We start from the raw sequence: 17,167 nt of genomic DNA on the forward strand, positions 1-17,167 counted from the left end.
TTGGAGCACGAGGACTGCTTTTAATAGACCTTTTCAGCAGCAGAGGGACTTTATAAAGCTGCTCTCAGCCCAGGCTCCAAGTCCGTTACCGTCCGCAGTTCCCTCGCCCCGAGTCCTCGGAGGGTCAGCCCCAGGAAAGACGCCAGGACAGATGGACGCCCCGCGGGGCTTGGACAGCAAGCTGCCTTTTCAGCTGGAGTCACTGGAGATGCTGGCTGGCCTGGTGTCATTTGAATACTAATAAACCACACTTTTTGTTTCAACTGTAGCCCCTTTGTAAAAGCATCGGCGGGCACAATGCGGCCCCTGGGCGCTGTAATCTGCCCGGGGGAGCCAGCACAGCACATTTAATGCATTCAGAAATCAAACAGTGCTGATAGAGGGCTTTCCCCCATCCCTCTCCCCACACTGCTAGGTATTTAAAACAGCCAGCTTGGCACTTTTCCCGCATCCCAGGTCTCATTTGGTCCAAAATCCAGCGAGCTGCCTTGGTGCCCGGTACAATAAAAACAAACAGGAGGTGAAGCCTGCTGGGCTCAGCCCTGGGGTCTCAGAGGCAGCAGGACCTGGGACTCCTCTCGGCCAACACGGTCGGGGAAACTCTGCTTCCCACGTCTGCCCGGGGAAGGCAGCAATGAGTCCCTGAAGGTCTTTTGGACTTTTTTTCCTCCCTGGTTTCCTGCTTACACCTTTCAGTCTTGCCTTCGGCGAGAAGCCACATGCCAGGAGTGCACGGGATTCCTGGGACAGGGCAGGGGAGGCTGTCCTGGACTGCGGCAGCCAAGCCTGAACACGAGGGGTTTTTTCCATATATCAAATGGTTAGCCAAATTTGAGTGCTTCGGCAGCTGGCTAGCAGGGTTTTAACCGCTTGAGCTAGAGATTTAGGAGCTTTCGCTGACATCCTATGTCAATAGGGTCAGGAACGGGTCTGCCGCAGCCTTCTTTCTGGAGCCTGAGGCTGGAGCTCTTCTTCCCCGGGAGCATCGTGCGTTTGGGCATGGGCTCGTCTGGATGGGGCCGGTGGGATCTGTCCTCCTGCTGGCAGAGGCACTCCTAGCTCAGCCACCGCCTCTGCACTCCCTGCCCAGGGCATCAGGATACGTCTCAAAGATATTGCCTTGATCCCTATCAGCTACAGGGTGCCAGGGGTGCAGAGGAGGGGCAGGAAATACAGCCACAGCTCTGATAAAATAAGAAAAATAACAATAAATAAAATAATGAAAAAATATATTAAAAAATCATACCTTACCCTCATATTTGTGAAGTGGCTGGTTACTTCCTCGCCTGCTCCAGGGCTGTCCGGCACGGGCACCGATGCTGCTGAAAGGGATCCGCCGAGTTAAATGGTTGTTCTTGTCTGGGCTCCCACAGAGGATGGGGACTTCTTGGCGCTGGACCTCGGTGGCACCAATTTCCGCGTGCTGAGAGTGAAGGTGTCCGACAACGGCCTGCAGAAGGTTGAAATGGAGAATCAGATCTACGCCATCCCCGAGGAACTCATGCGAGGCAGTGGGGTGCAGGTGGGTTCAACCCCTCTCTCCCCCATCCCTGCTCTCCTGGGCAGCCCCCCAGCTGCAGGGCTTCCCTCACGGCGGGGAACCACCCATCTTCACAGAATCACAGAATCGTTTAGGTTGGAAAAGACCTTTACGATCATCGAGTCCAACGTAAACCTAACACTGCCAAGCCCACCACTACCCCATGTCCCTAAGCACCTCATCCAAACGGCTTTTAAACACCTCCAGGGATGGCGACTCAACCACTTCCCCGGGCAGCCTGTTCCAACGCTTGATAAACCTTTCAGTGAAGTAAAATTTCCTAATATCCAGTCTAAACCTTCCCTGGTGCAACTTGAGGCCATTTCCTCTCATCCTATCACTTGTTACCTGGGAGAAGAGACCGACCCCACCTCTCTCCAGCCTCCTTTCAGGCAGTTGTAGAGAGCGATGAGGTCTCCCCTCAGCCTCCTTTTCTCCAGGCTGAACAACCCCAGGTCCCTCAGCCGCTCCCCATCAGCCTTGTGCTCCAGACCCTGCCCCAGCTCCGTTGCCCTTCTCTGGACACGCGAAGGCAGTGTGCCTTCTTGGGGCAGTTCTGCCTGAAGGGAGGGCTGGTGTCACCCCAAGACCCCGAGCTGTGTAATGGGGTTGGAGCAGCATCCTATTGCTGCCTTGCCCAGCAGGATCCGGGTAGGTCCTTGCCTTCCTTTGCCTGGAGCTATTAATTCCTGACACCGAGTAACCATGATAGGTGAGGACCGTGGAAGTGTCATGTGGGTGACAGACCACCGGTCCCGCAAGCGGGCAGAGATGCAGGCGCTGCTCTGGTGCATCGTCTCGGTCGGGGCAGCCGGGCGAGGGCTCACTCTTTGCCTTTTTTTTCAGCTCTTTGACCACATCGCCGAGTGCTTGGCCAACTTCATGGAGAAGCTGAAAATCAAAGACAAGAAACTCCCCCTTGGGTTCACCTTCTCCTTCCCGTGTCACCAGACCAAGCTGGATGAGGTGAGTGAAGGTCTCGCCTCCTCGCAAGGGCTGTGGCTGAGCCTGGGATGCAGGGGGATGAGGGCGAGCTCTCGCTGCGGGCAGTAGCCATCCCACACCGATTTAGCTTGTGCTTTTAATTAGGCTTGTTGGGTTTGGGTAGTGTGTAAGGTCTCGGTGCTGATGGGAGCAAAGGACGTGTCCTAGGGCTTGCAGGGGTCCAGGAGGTGATGCTTAACATGCTGGTTGCTCCCTGCTTCCGCTCCGCACGGATGCCTCCACAGAAAGCAGCGTTTTCCCCTCTGCAGAGAGAGCTCAAGGAGAAGCGGCTGCGGTGGGGAGAGCAGCTCCAGCCGCCCGCAGCCAAAGGCAGCCCAGACGTGCCGAGCATCACATCCCCTGTCATGCAGCCGGCGCGGGGAGCGGGGGGGGTGTCACCCGCCCCGGCTGCTCGCCATGCTCCGGGCAGCCGGGAATTGATGGCTGTCAGCTCCGCTCAGCTGCGCCGGCTCTCCGCCGGGAGCTGGTGACCTCGCTGGGGGACCGAGCATCTCGGCAAGCAGAGCCCAGCCGAGGCACGTGGCCTCTCTCCCGCCACCCACGGCCCCTGCCAGGCTCTTGCTCCTGGGGGGCGGGGGGGGGCTGGTGCTTTCCTTGCCCTTATCTCACCCAGCTTCCCAGGCGGATCGGAAAGGAGGGCGGCTCCATGGCGTGCTGGCGATCCAGCACGTCCTCCCCGAGCGGGAACGCGGCGGCATTTTGTACCAGGGATGGGGCAAGTCGCACTCTCGTGCCTGAGCGATTCAGCAAAAGTAATGAGGAAGAAGATTAACGCTTTCCTCGTGGTAGTAGCGAGGGCTGTAAAAAAAAAAACAAAACCAAAACCAAACCAAACAAAAGAAGCTGGGAGAGGGAGCGTCTGTCCCCAGTCACCGTGCCTGGTTTGCTTTTGTCCGTGCCTCAGCTTCCCCATCTGTAAGGCAGGGCGGGTGTTTGCCTCGCTAAGCTATCTGGGGCTCTAGGGTTGGAGATTTCAAATGCAATCGGGTCCTTTCCCTTCCCCCAAGGCTCACCGCAGCCCCCGGCTGGGTGACTGCGACGGCTCTGCTGGGTGGGGACACACCCAGCGCCGCCGGCTGCGGGGGCCGGTGAGACCCCCGTCCCGCAGGGTCTGGTCAAGGAGCTCTCCGTACGCTCGGGATCAGGTTTTGCTCCAGGGCTCCATAAAACCCAGTCACAGGAACCACGTTCCCTCCTGCTGGCAGGAGCGACAAGCTGCTTGCGTGCTATTTCATGGCCATAAACTTTATCTGCGCGGAGACGGGGAAGTCATTGCTGATACCGCAGCTCGCAAGCTCATAACGGGAAGGGGCTCACCTGTGGTGCTGTGTGTCCGTCCAGCCCTTGCCGTGCACCGGGGAGCCCTTGAGACCCATGGCTTGGTGGGTCTGTCCTCCGAGCATTCCTTCTTGCTGTTTCTCCATAGAGCATCCTCGTTACGTGGACGAAGGGATTCAAATGCAGCAGCGTGGAGGGGAAAGATGTGGTGTCGATGCTGCGCAAGTCCATCAAGAAAAGAGGGGTAAGAGGTTGGGCAGGTCTGTCACCTCCTGGGGTGGTGGGATGGGGGCACACGGTTCCCTGGGACAGGATACTTAATGCTCCGCACCTTGGCTCCTCTGCGACAGCAGAGAAGATGTTTTGGCCACGCTGACTCAGTCTCTCTCCTCTCCACCATCTCAGGACTTTGACATTGACATCGTGGCTGTGGTGAACGACACCGTTGGGACCATGATGACCTGCGGCTACGACGATCATAACTGTGAAATTGGCCTCATTGTTGGTGAGCTGCAGCAAGGGGGGAGAATTGGGGTCCATCTCTTCATGAACTCCAGAAGGAGATCGTGTTCTTGCAGGTTTCAGGGTCTTTTTGGGGAAAAAGAAAGGTGATAGTGAAGTTATAAAACCAGCATTGCCCAATGTTTATTTTCTTCCATCTTTGCTTTCTATGGTGCGTTTTGGCTGTTGCTAATTGTGGGGTATAAGGGAAAGGCAGCATCCTCTCTCACCGCATCCCCGTGCTTGGTTCAGGTACCGGTACCAACGCCTGTTACATGGAGGAGATGAGGCACATTGACCTGGTGGAAGGGGATGAAGGTCGGATGTGCATCAACATGGAGTGGGGGGCCTTCGGTGACGATGGCGTGCTCAACGACATCCGGACGGAGTTTGACCGCGAGATAGACATGGGCTCGCTCAACCCTGGCAAACAATTGTAAGCAGATTCTTGGCTTTGGCTCAGGCTCAGGGTTTGCTCGGCATTGTCCGTCCTCCCTTCGCGCTGGCGTTAGTGGGACCGAAGAGGTCATCCTAGTTAACTAGGTCACCGCGTCCTCCGCCGTGCCAGCTACACCAATGCAAATAGGGGCTGTATCACAAATTTGAGTGGGTACGCCCAACTGAACCACTCAACACCCGCTTCCCTCATGAGCCTTTCGCTTGAATGTGTTGATTTCTGCTTCTTTCCCCTGCCAATGAAGTTATTTGCCAGCCAAGGCAAACACCACCACCTAATGTCCACGTCTAAGTCCTACGGATTTCCCATTCCCCAGGTGGCTTCTGGGAGCACACGTGGGATTTGGGGGGGGTCTCTGCAAACTGACAGACTCCTTTCAGGTAGCCATAAGTTCTCCTTGCAGAATGACGGTTATGTCAACATGGCTTTATTTTCTCAGTGATGGGATAAACTGCTCTGGAAAGAGATTATCTGGGTTGCATTTGGGCCCAGAAAGCTGCCAAGTGTTTTTAAGGTCAACCTGTGGCCACCTCACGGCACACGCAGCCAAACAAACACATCTTGTGCTTCCCCCATCGGCAGGTTTGAGAAGATGATCAGCGGGATGTACATGGGAGAGCTGGTCAGACTCATCCTGGTGAAGATGGCCAAGGAAGGGCTCTTGTTTGGAGGAAGGCTCACACCAGATCTGCTCACTACCGGCCACTTTGAGACCAGATATGTCTCTGCTATTGAGAAGTAAGTAGGCTCCAGATGGTTTTCTGGAGTCCCAGCCCATCTCCTGACATCTGTGCTGGGAGAAAACAGGACCCATCACAGGGCTATCCACTGAGCAAACCAGGACACTTCAGATGGCAAAAGTTGGATTTCCAGGCACGAATCCTTTTTTGTTCTTTGATGTGCAGGGAGAAAGAAGGGCTGCAGAAAGCCCACGAGATCCTCACCAAGCTGGGCCTGGAGCCATCTCATGAAGACTGCGTGGCCACCCACCGCATCTGCCAGATCGTCTCCACCCGCTCGGCCAACCTGTGCGGGGCCACCCTGGCAGCCGTGCTGCGACGCATCAAGGAGAACAAGGGGGTGGACCGGCTGCGGTCCACGGTCGGCGTGGATGGCTCCGTCTACAAGAAGCATCCTCAGTGAGTCCATGAGGATAGGCAAGGCTGGTGGGGAGAGAGGGTGAGAGCACAAATCTGTTCCTGCCAGCAGTGGATAAAGCTTGGCACAAGCAGAGCATCTCCAAATATTCCCCTGGGCACCTCCATTTGGATCCCAAAGGGGCCCCAGTCATTTACAACCCCAGAGGGTCACATCATCCGTGGTGGCATACTCAGGTCCTCTTTCCTCCTCCGTAGCTTTGCCCGGCGCCTCCATAAGACAGTGCGGAAGCTGCTGCCGGACTGCGAGATCCGTTTCGTGAGGTCAGAAGATGGAAGCGGCAAAGGGGCAGCCATGGTGACGGCGGTGGCCTACAGACTGGCCGCCCAGCACAAGGCACGGCAGAAGATTTTGGAGGCACTCAAGCTGAGCCACGAGCAGCTCCTGGAGGTGAAGCAAAGGATGAGGATAGAGATGGAGAAGGGGCTGGGCAAGGAGACGCACGCAGAGGCAACGGTGAAAATGCTGCCCACCTACGTGTGCTCAACTCCAGATGGGACAGGTGATGTACCACGTGTGTGAGCCCACGTACGTCCTGCGCAGGGCAAAGAGCCAGCATCGCTGCTCCCAGCATCTGCACCGCTTCGGGAAGGGCTGGGACCTTTGCCATGGCCAGTTCCCTCTTTGTGGTGGGAGTGACGCCAAGCTTTTTAACCTCCAGTATGATACTGGGAAAAGCAGCTGAGCCTCCAGGACGTTCTGCACTTGACTTAACACAAAGCCTGGCTTTCACTGCGGTTTTCGCTGCCACAGGTTTCTCACCACCATTGTCCTGCGCTGCGCTCCCAGTTCTGTTGGTGGCTTGGGTGTGCGCCTGCCCCTTGGCTTGAAACCCCGTGACCTCCCCGAGTCTGGAGCAAACCTCTCCATCCATCGCCTTCCTACCTGCACCTACTGTTCTCCATTCCCAGCCATGTCTTGGTTTCTGGTCCTCTCCCAGGAAGAGGGCAGATTCGGATCAGCTTTGTGCCATGTTCACGATGCCCCTTGTTGGGATCTCTGTCCTAATGATTCTCTCTTGGGTTTCAGAAAAGGGAGATTTCCTCGCCCTGGATCTGGGAGGTACCAATTTCCGTGTGCTGCTGGTGCGTGTGAGGAACGGGATGAGGCGCGGCGTCGAGATGCACAACAAGATCTACTCCATCCCAGTGGAGATCATGCAGGGGACAGGAGAGGAGGTGAGGATGGGCAGCTGGAGGTGGAAAACTGGGGTGTCTTCCCTGGGGTGGCAGCAGAAGGGGCAGGCAGTAGTGCTGGCTGACCCCAGGAGCTGGTTTTGCCTTGCTCTGCTTTCCAGGGTGCAAAACCAGGAGGGTGGAGAAGGCTGGTGCTCTCCTGCCTTTAGAACAGCGAGTTCTGCCCAAGGCTCTGGTGTTTGAAATGTGCTTTACGAAGCTTGAAACTGGTTTTTAGGTTAGAAATTGTGTTATTCCCAGACATGACTGCACCTCCCCGAATCCCACACACTCCGCAAGGGCAGATAAGCATCACCCCCATTTCCCAGATAGAGAAACCACAACACAAGCAGTAAGAGACGTCTCCAGAGTCTTATTTGCAGATGGAAAGAGTTTTGCAAACCACTCCAGGCAGTGCTCGGGGACCGGGAGTATTTCTGGCAGGAGCCGAGGCAGACGGCTCTGGGAATACCTTGCGGAGGGACTGATTTCCCGTGTCACCCCTGGGAAGCTGTCACCTCCCTGCTAGCCCCTCCGTCCCTTCTGGGTGCAGTACAGGACCTGCGAGGTGGAGGTATCACAGTGATACGACCACACTGTCGGTGGGGAGGAGCTGTTTTGGGCTTGCTCACCTCACACAGCGCAGCTGAGCAGCATCCTGGTCTGTTCAAAGCCCTGTTGGCTTGGGAATGGATCAACATCTCCAGGAGGTCTGGCAGGCTGGCAGCCAGCTGAGTTTCTGGCTGTCATGGTAACTTCTCCTTTTGGCTTTGTGCACCCAGCTCTTTGACCACATCGTCCACTGCATCTCCGACTTCCTGGAATACATGGGAATGAAGGGTGTATCGCTCCCGCTCGGATTCACATTCTCCTTCCCTTGCCAGCAGACCAACCTGGATGAGGTAACCCCAGCCCACCTGGTAGCATGCAAGTCTGGTACCCAGGGCTGGCTGAAAAGCCACAGCACGCTGGAAACTCTACGTACCAGCGTCAATGACCATGTGGCAGGTCAGATAGAGACCCGAGAGAGGGGGAAGGCAGGAGCTCGGAGCTGCCGGTGCTTCTGAAAAGCCCCCTTGCTGCATCAAAGCAAACGCAGATCCCTTGAGCTCTAGAGACAACCCGGTTGAGGCATCCTCCACATGAGAGGATCGGATCTCCACGTGCAGGGCAGTGCCTGCCGAGAGCTGGTGGACGTGGGGTTGCTCTCCTTCCCGCCCAGCAGCCTGGGTGATTTACCGTGGGGTATTTCCACAACAGGGGATTCTCCTGAAGTGGACAAAAGGTTTCAAGGCGACCGGCTGTGAAGGAGAAGATGTGGTGAACCTGCTGAAGGAGGCAATTCACAGGAGAGAGGTGAGTGTCCACGTAGCTGTGAGAAGCCGGCTGCTTGCTCCCACATCCCAGCTGTCTTTGGCATCTTTAATTGGCCTGTAAAGCAAATTAATGGGCTGAGCACAGGGCTAATGAGTGTCTGAATTTTAACAGTCACCCTTAGTCATCACTAGAGGTTGGATTTTCAGACCTCGGAGCTAAGAGCTGGCTTCTGGCCAGGGCTGGAGCAGACTTGTCTCGCCGTGAGTTAAGGAGACACCATGCTCGTTTCCTCAGTGCAGACCACCCAAAGCTCCTGCCCTAGGGGCTGTTTCTGGCAGGGCTGTCCCAGCGTGCCAGCTCCTCCGCTGAGGAGCAACAGCAAGTTGTGTCTTGCTGGAGGTATCTTGAGGTTTGAGCGTCCACCTGCACACACGTGGGGCTGCAGGAGGTCTGTGGGTACCTGGCGGACTCCCACGCTCAGCAGACAGGTCCTTTCCCACTTGTGGGAGCAAGCTGTGTCCTCCAGGAATAACCCACACAATCCCCTCCCTCTGCAGGAATTTGACCTGGATGTGGTCGCGGTGGTAAATGACACAGTTGGCACCATGATGACCTGCGGGTACGAAGATCCGTATTGCGAAGTTGGGCTGATAGTCGGTGAGGACTGAAACTTTCTTACGGAGTTCCTCTGCCCGCCGTCCCAAACCTGCCCCCGTGGGGTACTCCTGGCTGCAGGAGGTGTCTGAGGGCTTTTATCTTGCGTACGTGCCCCGCTTCTCCAACGGCCCCACTGGAAGACGCTTCTCTCCCTGCAGGCACAGGCAGCAACGCCTGTTACATGGAGGAGATGCGGAACGTGGAGCTGGTGGAAGGGGAGGAGGGCAGGATGTGCGTCAATATGGAGTGGGGGGCGTTTGGTGACAACGGGTGCTTGGATGACATGCGGACAGAGTTTGACTTGGCGGTGGATGAGCTGTCTCTCAACCCTGGGAAGCAAAGGTGCGTGGTAGCTTTGGGGGGCTGGGGAGGGACCCTCGATGAGGCTGGGTGTCCAGGAACAGTTCAGTGGTGCCCCACCCGTCTCTTGGTGGAGCATCAGGGGATGATGAGCAGGGCAGAGTCTGGCTTTGCAACGCACCGATGTGTCCCTTGTCCCCTGCCCGCAGGGTGGGGACCGCAGCGTGTCAGGCCAGGGGGTTGTGTCAAAGGCATCTGGCAGAGCTGGGGTCCCAATCCAGACCCAGTGTCCCTTCTTATCCTGATGTCCAGCCTTGCCCTCTCCTTGCCAGGTTTGAGAAGATGATCAGCGGGATGTACCTGGGGGAGATCGTCCGAAACATCCTGATAGATTTCACCAAGCGAGGGCTGCTCTTCCGGGGACGGATCTCAGAGAGGCTGAAGACCAGAGGGATCTTTGAGACCAAGTTCCTGTCCCAGATAGAAAGGTGAGGTCCAACGGGCGGGGCGAGCACCAACTCTGGCCTTACAGCTGCAGATCAGAGCAGAGATGTAGTTTGGGGAAAAGCGTTTCCAGGGCTTGTGGGAGAGGTCCCAAGCACTCAGGCTGGAGCCAGGGTGACGTAGGGTGGTGCAGTGCAGATAAGTCAGCAAAATCCACGTTGTTCTGACAGTGCCGGTGTTGAGAGACAAGGAAACTGTCTGGGGTTGGCCACACAGACGCCTCTTTATCCTCTGCCCTGGGCAGAGAGGGGCCATAGGTTAAATAGCGGTTGTGCTCCAAGTCAATGGCTTTGTCCCAAGCTAGCCTCACTAATTAGGATGTGACATCAGAGCCACATCCAGGTCTGAAAGCTGAGGCTAGAGGGGAGCTGTAGAGTCCCTCCAGTCAGTGTCGCCCAAGCTGCGAGTTCCTGGGCTCTGCAGGATGTAGACGAGAAAGTGTCACCACACTTGCAAGTTGTTCCATCTCCTAATGCTGCCTGGCCCTCGTGTCCTCCCCAGCGACTGCCTGGCCCTGCTCCAAGTCCGCTCCATCCTCCAGCATCTCGGCCTGGAGACCACGTGCGACGACAGCATCATCGTGAAGGAGGTGTGCACAGTGGTGGCCCGGCGGGCAGCTCAGCTCTGCGGGGCCGGCATGGCAGCTGTGGTGGACAAGATCAGGGAGAACCGCGGGCTGGACTTCCTCAAGGTCACGGTCGGCGTGGATGGGACGCTCTACAAGCTGCACCCTCAGTGAGTTGCTCAGTGGTGTGCGGTGGACGGGTGGCTGTCCTCCAAGGAGGCTCACGCTGGTGCATCCGCCCATCTCGGGTAGATGGGGTGCTAAGTGTGGAAAGCTTCACGGAGTGGTCGAAGAGGAGAGGAGGTATTTTAGGGTCTCAAGGGCTGCCAGCAGCTCACTGATCTGGAGTCTGTCAAGGCACAGCAAGAACCAACTGCTCCCTGAAGGATGGGGAGCCAGGACAGATAACACAGCAGGGACCTCACACCAGCCAGGGCCCATCCCACAGTACCTGAGGCCAGGTCGACCCAGAGATGGTGACCAGGTTTAACCAGGAGCCCAGATCATCAAGCAAAGTCATGGTGATGACTAAAGGTGATGACTTCGGGTCTAAACCAAGAAGTCAAACCATGATCTGGATCCATGGGCAAGCAGAAATATGACTATGCCTGAGCTGAAGGCTGATACTCCTAAGACAACGTAGCTCAGACAGCGACTAAAGGCACAGGGCTGAGCTTAAATAGGGTTCAGGGGGCCATGGGTAGAGGAGGGCTCTGAAGATCCCCCCAGGCGAGGCTGGTCAGGGCTATTAAGGTTTATTAGTGCTTTCAGGGCTTGGTGGGACTAGAGAAGGGGCCAGATTCAGTCCTGAGTGGAGAGAGAAGGTGAGCGTGTTGTGCTAACTGTGCACTTGGGCTGAAGCATGGAGACTTACGCTTTCCAATGCCTCCTACCTGGCAGCTTTCTCTCCATCCATCCTTCTCTGTGCCCGTAGCGCTGTTTGAGATGCTAGCGAAGGCAGCTACGATGATAGGTGTTTAGTGGTTTGTGCCCTGTGGGGCTGGCGCCTTCAGCCCAAGGCAAGTTAAATCAGCATCTCTTCCTCCCCCCCGTGCCCTACAGCTTCTCCACCATCATGCGTGAAACCGTGAAGCAGTTGTCTCCAAAGTGCGAAGTGACCTTCCTCCAGTCGGAAGATGGCAGCGGCAAGGGCGCAGCGCTTATCACGGCAGTGGCCTGCCGGATCCGGGAGGCTGGCCAGCGATAGAAGGAAGGAAGTTTGCCGAAGAGCTTGGTTTCAGCAAAACAGGATATTTCCCCACCTGGTCCCTCCCTCCCTCCCTCCGTACACACACACACACACACACACACACACACACGTGGCCTCCCCTTGCAAGCAGACTCTTAGCTTTACTTGTTCTCTTGAGATACCACCAGTGGGACTGGAGATGCTGTGTGCTTTGTATAAAGAGATGTCTTAGGAGTTTTATTGCATGCCATAAAACCGTGTATCAAGTAAAGCTAAAAGTGTCTTTTGGCCGTCTACCTACATTTCCAGTTAGAGCTGGGCCTGTTCCACTTGCAGCCTACGTCAAACACCAGCTCTCCTCCCCACGTCTCCTAACCACTCTCACATCTTCCCTAACAGCAGAAAGGATAATGCTAGAATAATTAAGACACTGCATTGTCACTTTACGGTAACCGGTACCTATATATGTATGTCAGAGTCGTAGCGTGTCCGTGCTGTAGAAAGCAAACCTCTTTAAGATTGGGCTAAAGACCTCCATTAGTCTTTTACCCTGATCAAGGCTGTATTATTTCCATGAAAGTCATGGTAACTCTTAAAGCACAGGGTGCAGAATTTCAACCGGCGTGTTCCGAGTCTGCACTGGGAGATACCAAGTATCTCTGTTGGTGAGCAATATTAAAGAACCTGCTGGATCCAAGTTAGAGGTCCCCCTTTGACTGCTCCAGCAGAGCACGTGCCTGGAAATAATTGGGGACTCAGGGTCTAATCCCATTTCCCGACCTCTCACCCGCACCCTAAGTAGAGTGTAGTGACGTGGCATGTACGTACGGTTGTGTTACACCCCCCAGAAACCACTAGCACCCTTCCCTGGTGCACGTGCGGATACAAGGAACCACCACCAGACGGGTCGGTCTCTTCCCTGCAAATCCACTCCCCCAAATGTCGTGGCCGTGTGTCTACACGTGGCGCGGTGAGTTTGGTTTGCTTTTTGTCTGTGAAATAGTTCTGTGTCTTCAGCCTTTTAGGTGACACCTGGGTTTATACAGTGTATATTTATATTTCAAGAGATCTTATGTCTTTTTATGTACATAGTCTCGAGTGGGGTTATATTGCTTAGTTTTGACTTCACCTTTTAATGTCATTTAAGAACGGTACAGAGTACTTATTTTCTTTTTTTTTTTCTTGTGTTACTTTTTTAATTTAAAATTCTCTTGGGGTAGACTGGAGAAAGAGACCCAAATTCCTGAGGACGGTCGTACAAGAGGTTTGGGCATTCTGAATTTATCACCAGAACAAAAGGGAAACCAGAAAGCCAGGGATGCTGCAGTGAAGCTTTCAGGATTAGGCTGGTTTTAACCCAAGGAGAGGTTTTATTTTGTCTCCCTGCCCTCCCCAGCCTGCTTTGCTCTGGAAGGTCACATCGCTTCCTATTGCAGCGTGCGGTGAAATAACCCAGGGCTCTGCAGGGACCCGTGTCCGAGCCCGTATCCCTCACGCCACTGTCCCGGTCCAACAAACGCTGCCCGGGCACGCGCGCTCGAGTGCTGACGGTGCGCACGGGCTCGCGGCGAGGCACTGGCAAAGGCAATCTCGGCTCGTTCGATGAAGTTAGCAGCAATAATTGGTGTCACCTCATTTCCCTTTGGCATCCTCAGGGCTGTCTGCGAGCGTGCCCGGGGCGGGCGTGCCCGTAGCATCACTTTGTGTGCCGTGGTGAAAAGCGGCGATTAATTTTTGCCGACAGAGAAGCCTACGGATGAACTAAACGCTGCAGTTCTCTGCCTGAGTGAGCAGAGGCATACAGATGGGAGTGGGTATGTTTCTGTAAATATTTAGCAGAAGATAATGAACTTCCAGTGATGTACAAAAAAAGAAAAAAAATAATTCCCACGAACAGACCTTCAGTTTGGAGGATAGAGTTTTTGTCTATTTTTATGTATATTTTTATACTGCTTGGGGTAACCTCATTACCAAAAGTATCTCTTCTATGTTGGGGGTCAAGTTCAGTAGCACAATTTTAAAGCAAAATTACTCTTTGGGCATTTTAAATGCTTATTTTTTATAAGCCTCAAGACAATTATAACAAATAAAATCTGACTGTGTATAGAAATGATGTAAGAAACCAAGTTTAGTGGAAGTTTTAGAAGACATTAAATAAATTTTTGAAAGATGATACAGAAATCCTCTAATATGGTACCAAGCAGTTGTGTGTGATTCTTTCCTGAGATGACCAGCATTTTGCCGACTGAAAAATTGAACCAGAAATAGTTTTACCTGCTGCACCGGGCAGAAGGTTGCATTACTGGCTGTGTTTTTAAACTCTTATCCAGCTGTACCCCTTTTGAAATACGTAGTGTTTTCATCAGTTAGCGAGCTAAATTTTGTACAACTGTAGTTTTGGGGGGAGAGGGGGAAAGATTGGGACTATGGGGCAGCCCTGCTTTTGTAGCTGGTTCAGGCTCCAGTTCAGCAATTTGTTGGAGCGGGTGAGTAAAAGGGTGAGAAGAAAACGTGGGGAGTTAAGTCCCTGGTTAGCGAGGACGGGGGGAGCAGGGTAACCTTCCTCCCCGTGCCTTTCTCTGCAGCGCAGGTTGGGCTGTAACTTTACAGCGGCAGGAAGGATTAGCCCTGAGCTCGCAGGGTGGTGGTGACTTGCCGAGCACTTTCTCTTCTCCTGGAACAGAGGGCGTAAAGGCAGTACAAGGTACCTGGAGCTACAGCTGCTTTTGCTCTGTCCCGCAGCCTCCGGTCTGGGGCGTAGCGGTAGCAGCAGCTCTGTGGGGCTGACAAAGAGAGGGAGCCACATGCCGAAGCTCGAGGACATGGATCTAAACTTTCTGTGAGGTCAGGGAGGATTTTTGGCTGGGCTTGGTCAGATGGATACCCACCTGGATACCTACGAGGCTCCTGTAAAGCTTGAAAGCTTTTGCTTCCCCTTTGCTTTGACTCAGAATAAAGCAGGGTCTGAGATGTTCCCAGTTAAAAAGCAATACCTGAAGCGTTACAAGACACCTGTGTTAACCTGTGACCGCAGGTACGCCCTCGGCCGTGGCTGTGAGAGAGGTTTTTATTAAACGCTTTGAGAAGTTTGTGCTCCTTTTTGTCTCAAAGAGGATGAGCACCAGAGACGGTTGCTGTGCAGTCTGATTGTAACTTCAGCGGGACTGTAACCTCACACCAAAATGTTGCTATGGGATGTTATGTGAATGTGTTTAAAATGAAGAAGGGAAGACTAAATCGTAACTGTTGATATGAAGGGAAGATCAAATGTATTTATGTAGGGAGAGATGGACAGACTGAGCAGCTTGCCTTGCCCGGTCCGTCTCTTTCCTCCAGTAAGAAGCACTGCTTTGTGGATTTAGGATGGCTTTTGTTTTGCTTGGTTGTTCCCATTAGGATGCATTTTCTTTGCACTCCTGGTGTTGTGCCGGCACGTTCCCTGGCCACGCCGGCAGCAGAACAGGGTCTTCCACTGTGTCAGCTGCTACGCTGGAGACACTGACCTTTCCTCCCTGGCAATTCTCTCCTCATTGGTACTTTGGACAGAATTTTATTGTCACTGCTTTTTTAAAAAAATATATATATATACACAAGCAGCAAATTATTGAACCTTGCAAGAGGAATTTGCCTCTTCCCTCCTTGGAGTCCAGGGCCGTGTAGGGAGAAGCAGCAATATTCGGTCACCCAAGATGTATGAGGAGCGCCCGAGATGCACAGATCTCTGGCCTGGAAGCAGCTCGGAGGTAGTTTGACCTGAGGTAGCTTGGTGCCTCTGCGCTGCATCGTCTCTTATCAGGCAATCCAAACGCGCCCAGGCTATCTGACAGAGATAAGAGGGTGAAAAGGTCCAGCGTGTGGGAGGGGAGCGGGGACAGGCGTAAACCAGCGACAAAAACCGCAAGTCCCCATGCAATGGGGGGCGAGGTACGAGACAGCAACAAAATAAACTGTAACGGGGGAGAGCCTTGGTCCCCCACCTCGCCACAATCTCCTCCCCTCCAGCAGATAAAGAGAGGAAAATAACCTTCTTTTGACAGATCATTTTGCTTGCTCTGGTAGAACAGTGGTCACTGAAGGCAAACGAGGCAATTCCAGGTCACAAGGTAATTTGGAGTAAGAAAGAGTCAAATTATTTGCCTTGTGACATCCCTGACAAGTCTGGAGTCTTTCTGGCCTGAAGCAAAGAAAATGCATCTTGATGTGGGTGTCAGCTCCATGCAGGGCAGGGGGAGTTAAATAAAGCCAAAGACTGTTCGGCTGCTAGCAGAAATGAGTGACTGTAGATTCACCTGATGTTGTTATTTTGTGTTTACAATATTTATTTTTAGTAATTGACTGCAATTATATTATATATAGGCTTCCTTATTTTTGTACTTTTCATACCGTTTCCCTGAGTGTGGTGGTGTGCTTCCGAGCTCCCCTTTGCCACGATTGCTGCTCCTAGTCAGTGACAAATAAAGGAGAGAAAAAAAACCAACCACCCATTTTCTGGGGCAAGTTGTGATGTGTTTGGGTTTCTGTGCTCCTCTCACTCCTGCCCCCTGCGCTGAGCCACTCCTTAGCAATCGCTTAGGAAGGGCACCTGCACCACTGCCCCATCCCAAATCCCCGGTCCTGTCCCCTGGGAAGAAGGACCAAAGCTGGGAAGGGATTTGTTTCTTTGCGCTGACAGTCCCTCCACAACCAGGAGGGCGAGGGAGGGCACAGGTAGGACCAGGACGCCCACAGATCAAGGGAAGGAGTCATTAATGTCTGGAAAAAAAATACCAAGATGAGTTTCGTGTAAGCTCTTGCTCCACATTCCGCATCCTCATCACGCTGCAGGGTGGCGGTTCCCAGCAGCACGGGCAGATGCGCAGGGGGGCGTGCGGGCCAGCGCTGTGTTTGCACACAGCAATGGCTTCTCCAGGGTGAGCAGGGGCTGTGGGTGGCCGTGGGACCAGGATCTGGACCGGAACGGGAGGTGCTGAGCCCTCAGCACAAAGCAGGAGCCCTGTGGCAGCTCAACCCACCATGAAAGCTTAGATTTCAACCCTGGCATTACATAAACCCCAGGTATTTTAACGTACCTGTTCTCTCCTGCCATTAATAAGCAGCCCACATTTCTTTCTGCTGAATCAATGACAGTTTTAAAGACTTGGTACTTCTAGTTAAAAAAAGAAAAACTGCTTACTTAAGTATCTAAATACCAAGTTTGATGCTGTAGCAGATGAACGTCTTAAAATGCTTTGCTTTCTGCTTCCAAAGAAGTATGACACTGTTGTGGTTTAGCCCCAGTCGGCAACTAAGTACCACCCAGCCGCTCGCTCACCCTCCCCGCCCCGTGGGATGGGGAGAGAATCAGAAGAGCAAAAGTAAGAAAACTCGTGGGTTGAAATAAGAACAGTTTAATAATTGGAACAACAACAAAAAAATTGTAAGGAGAAGGAAAACAAGAGAGCGAGAGAGGAACAAAACCCAAGGGAAAAAAAAAAACAAGACAAAAAAACCAGTGATACAACCACTCACCACCTGCCAACCA

The 17,167-nt window shown here is 53.7% G+C and overlaps 1 protein-coding gene across 1 annotated transcript in view; it reads left to right on the forward strand.

The window, feature by feature from the left end:
- Positions 1 to 16,055, forward strand: part of HK2 (hexokinase 2) — a 30,248-nt gene extending 14,193 nt beyond the window's left edge. The window contains exons 3-18 of the mRNA XM_072846243.1: positions 1,374 to 1,522; positions 2,387 to 2,506; positions 3,972 to 4,067; positions 4,229 to 4,328; positions 4,577 to 4,760; positions 5,364 to 5,519; positions 5,687 to 5,920; positions 6,137 to 6,441; positions 6,969 to 7,117; positions 7,897 to 8,016; positions 8,375 to 8,470; positions 8,989 to 9,088; positions 9,247 to 9,430; positions 9,721 to 9,876; positions 10,394 to 10,627; positions 11,520 to 16,055. Of these exons, the coding sequence (XP_072702344.1) occupies positions 1,374 to 1,522; positions 2,387 to 2,506; positions 3,972 to 4,067; positions 4,229 to 4,328; positions 4,577 to 4,760; positions 5,364 to 5,519; positions 5,687 to 5,920; positions 6,137 to 6,441; positions 6,969 to 7,117; positions 7,897 to 8,016; positions 8,375 to 8,470; positions 8,989 to 9,088; positions 9,247 to 9,430; positions 9,721 to 9,876; positions 10,394 to 10,627; positions 11,520 to 11,664 (2,528 nt within the window). The 3' untranslated portion in view covers positions 11,665 to 16,055. The remainder of the gene's footprint in view (positions 1 to 1,373; positions 1,523 to 2,386; positions 2,507 to 3,971; positions 4,068 to 4,228; positions 4,329 to 4,576; positions 4,761 to 5,363; positions 5,520 to 5,686; positions 5,921 to 6,136; positions 6,442 to 6,968; positions 7,118 to 7,896; positions 8,017 to 8,374; positions 8,471 to 8,988; positions 9,089 to 9,246; positions 9,431 to 9,720; positions 9,877 to 10,393; positions 10,628 to 11,519) is intronic.
- The last annotated feature ends 1,112 nt before the right edge of the window (positions 16,056 to 17,167 follow it).

Source organism: Ciconia boyciana, chromosome 25 (assembly GCF_034638445.1).
Source record: "Ciconia boyciana chromosome 25, ASM3463844v1, whole genome shotgun sequence".
In the NCBI taxonomy this organism is placed as follows: domain Eukaryota; kingdom Metazoa; phylum Chordata; class Aves; order Ciconiiformes; family Ciconiidae; genus Ciconia; species Ciconia boyciana.